This window comes from Xiphias gladius, chromosome 3 (assembly GCF_016859285.1).
Source record: "Xiphias gladius isolate SHS-SW01 ecotype Sanya breed wild chromosome 3, ASM1685928v1, whole genome shotgun sequence".
Classification (NCBI taxonomy): Eukaryota; Metazoa; Chordata; class Actinopteri; order Istiophoriformes; family Xiphiidae; genus Xiphias; species Xiphias gladius.
The window spans coordinates 7,232,427-7,246,718 of record NC_053402.1 but is presented as its reverse complement, the minus strand read 5'-3'; the positions used below and the strand labels follow the sequence as shown (position 1 = coordinate 7,246,718).

The 14,292-nt window shown below is 37.7% G+C and overlaps 1 protein-coding gene across 1 annotated transcript in view; it reads right to left on the bottom strand.

Moving 5' to 3' along the window:
• The window catches only part of grb2b (growth factor receptor-bound protein 2b), a 31,658-nt gene that overhangs the window by 16,497 nt on the left and 869 nt on the right, over positions 1–14,292 (bottom strand). The window contains exon 2 of the mRNA XM_040123724.1: positions 13,399–13,653. Coding sequence (XP_039979658.1) covers positions 13,399–13,476 — 78 coding nt within the window. The 5' untranslated portion in view covers positions 13,477–13,653. The remainder of the gene's footprint in view (positions 1–13,398; positions 13,654–14,292) is intronic.

Genomic DNA, 14,292 nt, shown 5'->3' with positions numbered 1-14,292 from the left:
GGCTTAGTCAGTCCTAAAGAGTGATTTTAGCAGTCAATTTCAAGGTGTCAGGTGGGCCTTGCTAAAAGAGGAGAGTGGAAAAAAGCCTCAAAAGTCTGCACATGTACAAAGAGATGATGTGTGTGTGTGTGTGTGTGTGTGTGTTTGCTTGTCAGTGCCAATTGTGTGGCTGGCCTGCAGGAATGGAATTTGACGCCTGGTATTTTGACATACTGACAGCAATGGTGACCCCTGTAGAGGCCCCCGATCTTACACAGGGGACAAATTGATTCCCCACCTAAACAGTACAATATGTAGGACAGTATGCAGAGATGTGGAATCAAGTCTTTAGAAAATGTGGGTTATGTAGGTGTAATAATTTTTTAAAAACCCTGAATGTGTTATCACATAAGATAAATAACTGCACTGGGGGTGTGATGGGATGGGGTACATGGTGTGAAGACCCAGACAAGTCCGCTTTTTCCTTTGTTTAGCAGAACAGTATTAGAAACAACATAAAAGCCGTCACAATGAGTTTGACCTCCTTTGCTCCCAGCAGGGAGGCTGCAGACTTAGTTTTTTCAGGGCAGGCCAGATCGAGGGAGTTAATGAGTGCCACCCTGATGCAGAGAGAAACAGAAGAAGAGATTACACTGGATTCTAGCAAACGCAGGATTGTAACACTCTTGTAATTAAAAATAATGCTCGCAGCCATTACCACATGGGGAGACTCCTTTAATAATCAGCGATTGTAGCTTCAAACACAATTTAATTTAAATTACTAATTAATTAATTCAAACCAAGGACCCAGGGAATAAAATCAATGTTGGGCACCCAGCAGATGAAGGTGACCATGGCAAGTTCACCAACTCTTATACAGAAGTGACTGTCAATCTTGAGGTAATACAGTCAGAACGCCCCCGCTGTTGGAGGTGTATACCCTTTGAATGGTGAACTTTTTTTTGAATGGTTATATTTTCTTGATTTCTCAAAAAAATATATTCTTTGTGAGCGTTAAAAAAACGCTTGAACCATTCTATAATATTACATGAATTTGAGACTCATCAGTGGTCTAGGCTGGTTGGGAATCACTGGTATATGCTTACAGCTGGAGAAAGTGGAGTAGCAATTTTACATGGACTGAGAATCATATTTCAATATGTTTATAATGAAATTTAAGACACTGAGCTACATTCAGTGGTATTCATAATATGCAGTCATCAAATTTGCAGTACATAAGCTACAACGCAAAGATGTGTTAGGACTGCAACTAATTATTTTCATTTTCAGTTAATCTGCCTATTATTTAAAAACCAATGCTGTATTTCTGAGGCGGATATTGATTTAAATAACTGAGTTTTTAAAAAAAATATGATAATAGTTTGTAGCATTTTTAAAACATAACATAAACAAACAAACAATCTTGATATAGATACCTTAGATGTTTGTTTTTTTTAACTCCAGTTATGACCAAAATACATACTACATACTGAGTGGGACATTTTATAGCTCAAACATCAACTTGTCAGTATTCTGGTGGACAAACTAGGTAGTGGTAAGACAGTTTCAAACCTAGGTTTGCATTTCTCCTCTATAATTTATTGATACTTATCGGCAGATATATACACTGACACCGATATATTTGCCATTAGCTGATCTCACCTCTTTTTTTGCACAACAGTCCAAAATCCATACATATTCAATTTAGTATAATAGAGGATTAAGAAAACCAAAAAAAAAAAAAAAAAAGCATTTTTGAGGATTTTTGCCTAAAAACAAAACTCTACATTTAATTGATTACCAACCTAGTTACCAATTAATTTTCTGCCGATCAACTAATCAATTAATTGCCTAATCGTTTTAGCTGCACAAAGTGGTATCAAAGAGTAATGAAAGAATACAAATTAGAAAAAAAAAAAAGAGTATCATATAAAGTCTCCAACGGCCATTGGACTTAAGTATCCAGGATGCAAAAGTTAGTAATGAGGGATACAACAAGCAACAGGTGATCCAAAAGTTATTCGGCAGTTGATTTAAAAAAAGACCATCTCATAAAAACTGAACAATAAATCATAATGCCTGCAAAGATGATGAACCCACCAGCCTAAGCAGATGGATGGTAAACTGTAATTAACAGTGGAAGTGTAGTAATTGAAATGGAAGGATAAGTTTGGCTTAGCCCTGCTCCTTTCTCCTCTCAACATAATTCTGACTCAGGCAGCTGGGGGGGAGGATCCTCTCTTACCTCATGTTGTTGTTTATCACAGCTTGATTTCTCAGTGCAGTGTATGTTGGCAATTCCCTCTAATGACTCAAGTTTAAAAAAAGCAACAAATCTGTTGTGCAGTAAACAGATGTGACAGTTGTTTGTATTTAGGAACAACTGTTGTGGTTATATAGCATTAAGAATGGGCTTGTTGCTGTCTGAAGCCAGTGCAAACTTTACCAGCTGTTGGAGAAAAGAACCAACCATACACCACTGGCACCCACTACAAAGTCAGCGGAAGCAAAAGTTGAGGATCCATCATGTCAGCGCATATAAATCACTATGGCCATATCAATCATGCATTTATAATGTATTAAACATTAGTCAAGTTAATCTCTGCCCATTTTTTTGGACTATTTTCCACTCAAATGCTGTGCAGAGTGGGAACTAAAGCTGAGAAAAAGAAAAAGCCACAAGAGACAGAATGATAACTTTTGCTTTAAATACAGCCGTCGGTGTCTTTATGGCACATCAGGAGGGAGTGATGGTGGGGATGAGAAGGAGTGAGACCTAATTACAGCTGTCTGACTCAACACTAAGCTACAGAGGGTTAGAGCAGTGAGAAAAGAAGCAGGAGCAAGAGAAGAGCAATATACAAGACACAATGGGTGACAGAAGACTGATCTGGAGAGACAAATAGCAAAAGCGAGAGAAAGCAACAGAAGCTGTGTGAGAGAGAGAGGGGGAGAGAGCAAAAGAAGTAGACAGAGGACCACTTTGAATAATCACACTCCTTGTGATCATCTTAGGAAAACTCCTCAAGGGCAAATAACATAAAATGAGGCATCTGTCTCTTTCTCAGAGCAGTCAAACTAGCCATGTTTTACTCTGCAGAGTGTACTGTCCTCCGTCTGTGATAGCGGTGATACCCCATCAGTCTACCGAAATGGAAAGTTGTCTTTTCATTCCCATGCTGCACAGCCCCCCCCCATCAGACTTACCTTCTTCTAAAATATTCTTTTTTCAGAAAATATCCTTTCTTGCTCTTAAAAAAATTTCAGACAACACAAAAAGAATTATGAAAGTTTAATCTTTGTCTTGATGGTGGTTTTTGACTGTGTGAAAGACACAGAGATGACATGGAGTTAGTCTGAGTGACCTCAATTGGGATGTCAATGTCCAGATATGGCGATCAAAGACACCCAAGCCATCCTAATTCCTGCTTTAGATGGCTGATTAAACGAGATACACAGTTTGCCTGCATTTGATTACAGAATTAGAGTGTGTCTATGCTGCCTCCATCCTTAGGGGTATATGTACACAATTACATTTTACAGATTAGTAAAGAGTTAGGACCTTCCACCAAAATAAAGCACATAGGAGCACCATCAAAACTGCTCTTATCTACTGCCCACCTTGGTGGAAGCCAGGATATGAACGCTGGACCACACCAGAACTGCGTGCATCACCTGCAAGGTCAATTAGTCAACAGGAAAAGAACCATCAAAACTGCTCTTATCTTGGTCATCTGTATCTAGGACAACTGTGTTTAAGTCGACAGTTACAGGCAAGTTTTGATTTAGGTATAAAAAGTTGGGGAAAAACAAAACAAAAACACAACACAAAAAAAATATAACCTGACAAACAAAAACAAAAAAACCCACTACTGCCCACCTTAGTGGCAGCCAGGATATGAACGCTGGACCAAACCAGAACTGCGTGCATCACCTGCAAGGTCAATTAGTCAACAGGAAAAGTATGGCTTTCAACAAGGTTATAAAAAGCTATAACACTGATGCTAAACTATTAGCTATGAAATTATTTGAGGTCATTATTTAGGAAACAATTTAATGAAATAATGTCCCTTTACCAGAGGGATAAAAACAAAGGCTGTGTCTGAAATCACTTCTCCTTTAATATATAGTGCACTACATTTACAGCCCGCCATTTTAGTCAGGGTGTCCAAATACCCTGTGTTTGGGGTATGAAATTTATGCAGTATATAGTGCCCTCAAAAATTCCAACAAAAGAACTAAAATGAAGCGTTGCATCTACATGCACACTACTTCATGCTAACAATCCTACAACGCAATGCATCTCATTTTATAAATATGAAAATTACAGTTGTGTATACCCTTTCAGTTATGATACTAAAATATGATTTATGTGTCCGATATCTCAATTTACTGCTCAAAACAGAGCAAACTATTAAGTGTCTATTACATAGGAAGCAGTCTTTGAGAGAACCAGACTGATTTCGGATGCAGCTGCATGTTGACTATATACTCCCAAATGCTCTGTCAAGTCTACAGGCTGTTCCTGAGTACCAACATTGACTGCTCTGGCAACCTGTGAGCAAGCAAAGAACAGAAATAGAGGGGGGAGAGAGTGTATCAATTTAGGAGAGTGGGTTTCAACTCCAGCTTCAGCACAGGCGTGAGTGCTGACATATTAAACCATGCCCAGCTGGGCAGTTATTACACCAGAGAGGGTATCTGCTTGGACAAATCAGTGTCAGCCTGCTGGGCCCGTTGCCGTATGTTAACTTGGAGCAGTTACCTCAAATACATAGACACACAAAAGAGGCCAGCGACGACAAAGGAGAAAGGCAGAAAAGGTTAATGCAAAAACACTTCCCTCCATTACTAAGATAAGACAATATTTGCAGTTTCCACATCTCCGTCCATTGCTGATGCAAACAGCAGCACACGGGTAGTGGTGTCACAAGCAGAAAAAGGTGACCACCTCTTGGCTCTCATCTTTTTAGCTACTACTGTTTTACTAATGAAGATCAATTTACAAGCACAGGTTGTGTAAAGAAAAACAACACCTGAACCACCTGTGTATAGCTGGGGTATACATTGGACTATTTCAATAATGTACTATACCTTATCCTGAATATCTAGTTTCAGTTTTTAAAGCTTCATGTAGCTTGCCGTAGTTGTCTGATTGCTGGTTTGCTTAGATTACATTATGTAACTTCAGAGTCCACCTTTTACCTTAAAAAGGTCCAAGGCTGAGAGGGACAGTTGTCTGTTTAATCCCATACTGGCTTAACATTTTAATTAGCAGCTTTTCACCTTGAGGTGGTGCATGGAGGTGTTTAGCACTATTTATATTAGTCTTCCTTAATCCTTCCATAATTGCCCCTGGCATTTTACTGTCTGGACCAGAATGAACTATGGTATTAGCTATTAAAATCTGAAAGTTTAGATGCTTTGCATAGTGTATACATGTCGGTGTTTGCAGCATATGACCATTCACAAAAATGGACAAGTCTACTGGTAGCAGAGCGGAATATTTTAATAGGGAAGGGCAAACTATAATATTAGACAGATATGACAAAGTTAAACACATAATCCAGGTTAAAAGCATCAGTTGCAGCTGCCAAATGCAGGAAAGTCAAATAAATAAATAAATAAATAAAATCACAGACTATGTGAATAGTTAATAGGCTTATAATAGCACTGCCCCATCATTAGGGTACAAGTAGATCTGACTATAATTACATTTTTGTAATCCATTAAATTCATGTGTTGCTTGAATGTATTCTTATGGCATGTATGACAAAATTTTGCCTCATTCTTTCAGCTGCAACCCCGGCAGTGTCAAATGGATTTGAGCACAAATTAAAAAAATATAAATTAATTAAAGCAGTAAGTAGGTTTTACTTTCAGATTTTGTAGGTACAGCATGTACAAGGCTTCAGTGCTACAGTCAGTCTCTGTTGTAGGATGATATCGGTATACAATGTAATGACTTTGATATTGCTTGCAGCCAACAGGAAAAAAAATTAAATGAAGAGGACAGGAGGGGTCCTCCCACTCTTGCCCCCCTTAAAGGACTTAAAAAAGAAAGAACTTTGTCATACGTAATGTTAAGTGTAAGTATTAACTAATGCAATTCCAAGCAAATAAGGTTGCATTCAATGTGTTAAGAAAATGTCTGAGTATGTCTTTAATATCTACATCTATTGTGGAGCATATGTCCTATGGCTATATTTCTAGAAAAAAGGTTGTCATATATTAACAAGGTCACACAGTTTTAATTACACAAAAGGAAGAGAGAAGAACAGAGAGTTGGAACAATTTACTTATCTAAGCTTTCACTCCAGAGACTCAGCACTTAATTAGGAAGTAGTCTGCTTCTATGCAAATGTGAACTGAACACACACAGTCTCCAGTGAGATCGTACAAGACCTTGTGTGTAAAACAAGTGTAAGTAGGGTGAGTCTCTACTTTATCAAAATTGCACAATGAGCAGCCTAGCAGTGATTTATTGACCCTTCAGCTCCACATAGTAAACTAAACTGCTACTTCACAGAGATGGCCAGGAAATCAACAGAAAACCACTGCTGAATTGAACTTCAACTGTCTGGAAAGGAAAGGAAAAGAATCAAAAAGTGTGATTTGGATCTGCGTTTGGAGCAGACTATGACGGCTTAGGAGTCTTTCAAGTAAGGTTTGGATTTTCAAGACATTCAGGCATCACAAGGCAACACTGATAGAGCTCTTCCTCTCTTCAGTGGTCAAGTGAATGGGGAAGGGAAATCAATACCCTGAGCACTAATAGGCGATGAGGGAACCATTAATCAGGGGACGGGTTGTGGGCCTTTTAAGAAAGTGTTGAAGTGATGGGCTGAAAGCTCTGTCCTCTATGACGCAACCCCTACAAAAGGTACAACAAGATGTCACAAGCCAACTTCAAAAATGCTCTGTGAAGGGAAATTCTAACTGTCTGTGTCAGACAAGGACCATGCTTGTGCTTCTCTGTGTAAATTCAGTGCTGTAGTGTGGTAGGTGCAGTCTGTAGATTTGCTGGAGTTTGCTGTGGGGACACAGGAAGTTGCTGGGGGTTGTAAGACACATCAAACAGGATGTGAAAACAGCTACGCTGTAGCTTTAACGTAAGCACACACATATACACAGACAAACTAACGCTGGAACAGACTAGACAACTGTACCACAGATGCTAAGCCCAAGTTGACTCTGGGCTCCATAAGGTTTGGGGCAGCTGGATGAATGGGTGGTAGTGGCCACAATCCTGTCTCCCTCAAAGAAAAGACTCTTCTTTTTGTGAATATCTCTTTTTCAAATTCAAATGAAACAAAAGTTATGTCAATGTTAAATGCTGTAATGTAAGCACCCCAAAATAAAGAAAATTTACAGCTGAACCAGGAAATTTCATTTGGAAAAAGACTTTTATCTAGTACCCCTTTACCATTCTGCAGCATTCCATTTCTAATATTTCTTAGGACATGAAAGCCTCTTCACTAGGTTTTAATTTTTAATGTTTTCAAGCTACAAAAACCACAAGCTGTGCTTGCCAAAGGTTTTCCTACAAGCTGAATGGACATGTTACTATTTAGACTCTCATTCAAATGCACCTTGATGTCTGGTGCAATGACTCTTTTAGCGTTATTTCTAAGATAATTTTTAATGTCTTAGTGTATTAATAGCTTACTTCTTCTCTTTTGTGAGCTGACATTTGCCTCCAATAATGACCAGTGTCTTAATGTTCCCCACACAGCCCTAAGCTCTATTGCTGATCTATTGGCAAGCTCTCATTCAATTCCTGGGGTCAATGTTTTATGGCATACTATTTTATTAATGGCTGCAGTATAATATTGACATAGTGAGCAGGACTTGACAGAGTTTAAGTAACAAATGCTTAGACTCTGTAGGCAACAGTTTGCATGGTGGAAAGGCAGATCTTACATTATGCTACACGGGCAGAGTACAAAGATCTGCTGATGGGAGCTAATTCTGCCAGCTAGCAGGGCTGTTAATCTTTATTTATTTAAGGAGGAAATGAGAACAAGTGCGCAGTGCTCAGGGCAATGACCACCCTCTACGGTGGCCTCCACATGCCTGCTAGTTTGCCTCTAGATCTGCTTCCTGACACAGAAAATGAGCAAAATAAGAGTAAGCTAAGCTACTGTAGCATACTCTGGGCTGGGCATCACAATCATATGGATAGACTTAAACTGCAGAAAGAGAAACTATAGAAATTGCTTTGAAAACAGCTGATTTGGCTATAAAAACTGGTCAAAATACAATGCGGTCTGTAATAGGACCGGTTACCACTTAGATATAGTTGGTTGATTTGGATTAAATTTAAGACCTTAAACTGGCTCTTGTGACATGGTCATTTGTGTATTTGAGCCAAGAGACAGCTGTGGATGTAATGAATGATGATGGTTTACCCCTTATTGATTTTCACACTGTCATCCTGATCTGTTCAAATGCTGTAATCAAAAGGTCATCTTCAACTCCGAGTATGTTGAGTGGTAATGTTAAAAAAACATGCATGTGCAGGCCTCATCTTTCAATGTCAACTTCTGAAGAAGAACAAACTAACTGAGCTTACACCCACTATTAAAAAAAAAGGCACAACAGAGTAAAAATACTACAGTATACAGTTAAATTTAAAGCTAGATCTTCTAACCAGTGGCACCTTCCCTTTTTTTGTGTATGTATGGTGGGAAATCATAATGTGAAACTGAACTACTCTGCATTATGCAAATTTGTCATGGGCCACACTGTGCGTTTGTACTCTAAGATATTTTACAAATACATGCTTCAGTGCTGTCAAATGTTCTCATTTCTGTATCCAAAATTTAAGACTCAAACAACAATCTGTCTCTAGATTCAGGTTAAGAGAGAAGTTAACAGTTGAAAAACTTGAAACTGGCTGTAAAGATGAAACAGGAAGGTAGTTGCAACAGCTATGTGTGCCATTTACTGATAAGGAGCAAAAGCAATATGTAGAGTAAAAGTACACAGCTAATTAAAACTATAGTTATACCGTGTTAGACATTAATACTCTGACATGCTTAGCATCTGTCATATGAAAAATAGACTTGAGGGGTTGGGGCCTCTGTTATAATGCGACAGTCTGCCTTACTACTCATGAACTGGCAAATGAGAGAACTAAATGTTGGTGTATGATTCAAGGCTGCAAATTAGAGAGGAGCCTGGTCTAGTCAACCAGCTGTGTGCATAACAGTGACACAGTGCTTGCTAGCTGACAGCTGTGGAACCTGATTACTAAATATCTTGGTCACATTAGCCAATATGGGCCTCTTTTCATGTAACTGCATATTACAGTGTTGTCAAACATACTAATTAAAGCAGAAGCAGCAGGAAAAAAAGTGATAGCTAAAATGTGTAGTGGAAAAATAACAATTGCTCACAATCAAAGTAAAAGAATCACTCATCCAAATACATGCAAAATAAAACCAAACTGAATTCTCAGATGGACCACAATTTTCTCCTCAAAGATTTAGCATCAATAAACAGTACTCATATTTTCGAATTTTGGTTATAAGGGAAATTATCATATGATAATAAATATCATTTTGATCTAGTGAGATACTTATTACTGACCTATTTGTAATCACACACCTACATGGGTATTATGACAAGTGATAAAAGGTAGCATGTACACTTTTCATAAGGATTAGATCGACACAACAGGATTTCGAATCCCAAAACAGCCTTTTCATACCCTTAGTGGCAGACCATTAGATAAATGTTAATATAAAAAGGCCTTCAGATCTTCCTGTATGCCAGTGTAAGGGCTACAGAGCCACCATCTCTGAGTGACAGTGGAAATGGTGAGAAGTTGAGGAGGCTACATACATGCCAAGCCTTAACACAGGCCTGCTCTCTCATGATAGTGACCCTTTGTCCTAAGAGCAGAGCTGTTTAGTATTAGTATCAACAGACAGATAGCACTGGTGATGGAGGCAAAGGAGCCGCAATGGGCACACTCTACCGCAGAAAAGTTCTCTTTTAGATGTACTACTCCGAATGCTTGTGTATAGCATGTTGTACAGCATCAGGTGAAGCAACATGTACATTGGATGTAAACTGAAACAGTGCAATTCTGTGTTTGAGTATGTTCTTTTATTCATGGTAATGCTGCCAATTGAGAGAGGAATTTAGTTTAGTATTACTAATGTTTAAACAACTGTTATGTAACCAAATATCCAACTGGTTCAAAAAGCAGAGTGCAAAGAGCAAAGTAAGAGTGAGCAAGAGAGACCAAATTCACCATTTTGTGGCACAACATGTACAAAAAAAAAAAAAAACTCAGGTAACCTTTGAAAAATGAGAGCTAGTTGGAAAATAACTGTTGAATAAATAAATCAAAAACCACTGCTGAAAGATTACCAAAATGACTTTCAACTGTAGCATTATAGTGCCATTTAAAATAACATTTAATGTGGGTGCACCTCTGTAGCAGTATGTTTCAGTGCATGACAGGAGCTTGTTCCATCCTGTTTCTCAGCAATTACCTGGGGGGAAACATTCAGACTTGAGACTAATGTATGAGTATTGCAAAGAGAAACAAAAGAGGAAAACAGGATAAAGAAGATGAGAGAAATGAAGAGGGGGATGGTCTCTGACAAACATCATGCCACTTCATTCAGTCTAAAAAAGTGAACTGGTCCTATGGGCAAAGCAGCTAACAAATGATTCAGATGTAAAACGGACAGTGCTTAAGGCAACATTGATGCAGGTTGTCCTTAACCCTTTCAGATTAGTTCTCTGGGCAGAAATAACCTGTAAAGCGTTTTTATAGCTTTTAAAGTTGTGCACTTACGGTATTCAAACCACTAGCTGGGTCAAATATCTTGGGGCTGGAAATATTAATATCCCCTTTAATTTTAAAGCCACTGTGTGTAGCACAAAGTCAAACATTTCCCAAATCTACACAGAGTGGCATTAAATGTATCTGTTAACATGGTAGACCAGCTTGGTTTGAGCTACATGATATATACCTTGAAATTATAACGATTTGAAATTACAAAACATAGTTACAAAATTATTGATACTGTATCGATTGTTGTAGTTTTTGTTGAACCTCAGGTACAGTGTCAAAGTAGACATAAGATAAAACTTAATCTGAAGAATGAAGAGGAATGAAAAATGTTTCATATTTTGATTAATTGTTCAGCTCTATTTAACACCTTACTCATATTTCATATCTAGCCAGACCAGAACAGAGCTAAAAGTTAAAAAAAAAATTTGCAAGGAAGGAAACAAATGAATAATTGAGAGCAACAAAATGCTAAACATACAGGGATCTAAAAAGTACAATTTAGGCTTTTAAAATGTAAGAAAAATAAGCAGAACGTTTAAAATATTTCACAAAACAACACTGATTGTAGTCTAAATTACCCAGGCACGAAAAGGCACATCTCATCTCTAATGATGTCAATTAAAGGAAAAATAAAAATCTGTGGTATTTCCCATTAACATCTAGGCTGGAACTCTGCCATCCGGTAAAAAGCTTGAGATTTTCCACCAAGACAGCTGGCTGTTGAAATAAGAGGAAAGGTACAGTACTTTCTCTTCTCATATGCAAATTTAATAAGAACTCATATTTAGCTCAGTGTATCCTGAGCTGACTCTCTTTTTCTCCCTCTCTCTTTCCCCCTCTAGGCCCCCCTGGTGAGATAAGAAGTCTTTTCAAAACTCGACTCTCACATCAGAGAAAAAACAGCACTCATCCTATGATTGAACAGTTAACTCATCCACACCAACTGACCTTTATATTATACATACATATATATATACATATATACATATATATATATATATATATATATATATATATATATATATATATATATATATATATATATATATATATATATATATATATATATATATATATATATATATATATATATATATATATATACACACACACACACACACACACACACACACACACACACACACATATATACATACATATATATATATACACACACACACACACACACACACACACACACACACACACACACACACACACACACACACACACACACACACACACACACACACACACACACACACCTTTATAAGACAGTATAAGATCAAGGTACTTCCACATTGATGCAAACTGCCATAAAGCAGTCTTGCACACTACCGCATCACTAGCTCAGGTGCGGTCACATCTTACATGGGCTGAAAAGCAGAAAGCCCTTCAGAGTAAAAGTCTACATTCTGTGTGAAGAATACCACAGTAAAACTATGTGGTGGGTGTTTATTTAAAAGTCCCAATGGATCCCTGATCAGTAGGAACAGTTGTGCTGTGGAGTATTCTCTTGTTCCATTCTACACTCAGCAAATTATTCATGGTATTCAAGTCATGGTGACAATATTCATCTTCCAAACTGGATAACTGACTATATATATCTGTACATTATATTGCATCACAACAATTTTCTACCTAACATGTCAATGCAAAGCAGATGTTGTTCGAAAAATTGATATATTGTTTTGATCAAACATCAAGTCGTGCATTATCAAAAGGATGTTTTAAACTGAGTATTTAGCTCCACACATATTCCTAGAAAATGAAGAAATATTATGTATTTATCTAATTTTTATACAATGTCATGTCTACACCCTCCTCTTCGTGAGTATTACTCTAGGCAGAGGCATTATGATGATTGCATTAAAATCTAAAGAGAATCATTGTGTAGGAAAATGCAGTATAAACTTTGTAATATTTTAGCTCCCTAATCAAGGTCAGAGAGTGACAAATGCTTTTCGTCCAACAAAAATGTAAGGCTATAAATAACCTTCTCACGCCTGATATAGAAAATCCTGGGTTTTCACATAGAGCACTTTAAGTAGTTCATAATGGAACAAAAACCAAACAGAAACCTTGCTGTTTTTGTCTCTTTTTAAATCAGTGCTCCTTCTGCAGTGGAACATTATCATTGTTCCTTTAGAATACTTTGCTATCATACAATGGACCACAGCATCCAGGCCTAAAATTTTATTGTTCTGTTGCTACACTTAATCACACCATCACATGATGCGGCAGTGTGTTTTGCATTTTAGGCTATAGCCTAGGCTAACTGATCTTTTTCTTTCTTAAATGTGAGTTTAAGTTTAACAAGTACATCAGACAAGTGTATGAAATTGTAAAATACAACTGAAAATAGATAGATACAGACTTAACACTGTCGCTTTATTTTGGGTGATGATTTTAATCCTATAGATTTTCTTTTTAATTCTTTTTAAAAACTGTTACCGTCGATGGCACTTTCATCTTAAAATAGGATGAATATGATAAATTACACAGGAAATAAACCTACAACAAGAAAATATTTTCAGGTATTTCATAACTATGAGTAATACAGACAAGCCCAAACATCAAATGATCAAACAGTTATCACTCACTTTAAGGATTTCTCCACGCTTGAAACTAAGCTCATCATCAGCAGTGGCTTTGAAATCGTATTTGGCAATGGCCTCCATGGTCCTTGTTGCTTGCTGGAAAACTGCTTGGTTGTAGTTGTGTGTCAGGGACTGAATAAAAAAGTAAAAACCCGTATCCAGGCTTCCGTGGCCAGATGCTTATCTCCGAGTCTCTCCTCCCGTCTATGACCCGTTGCTTTAGGGCTTAGACCTCACATAAAGGTCACAGTAAGGTACCTGCAAACAAGAAACAATGAGATACTCAAACAGACTAATTAAAATGGTTTGTTAGAAAAGAAAGGTTGATTGATACGAGATTTTTTTTTTTTTTTTTTTACTTTGAAACGTGAAGATTGTCATTTAAAAAACAAAAAATATTCAGTAAGCAAAATATAGCACACAAGTACTAATGGTGACCTCCAATGGCAAAAGGGGGTTAAGGCCTGTGTATTCTAGCTGCTGCTCAAGGCAACATTCAGAGGACAAGAGGATATTGATACAAAGTTCACTGTAACTGGTGACAATTCCTACAGACCGTCTTGACAGCCAAGCACCTGGCCCAACCAGAGGTAAGTCAGTAGCCCACTTAAGCAGAGCTGACAGCGATACATTGGCTAAACCTGCAGTTGCTCAGTTAAAGGGATAAAACTACGTTATCCCATTTCGTCGGTTGGGTTCACACTAATACAACTCTGCAACTAATAAATCCATTAAATCTGACAGCCATCCCGATGATAGCAAGAGCGTAATAAAGGTATGGCAAATTATCTGCAAATGCAACCTTCGATTGTTTTTTTTCCCAAAAGCAATCCATATCTCGTCACGGATAGTCACTTCAAACGTTAGCTAAGACGGTCCTAAAATGTGACCGTAGTT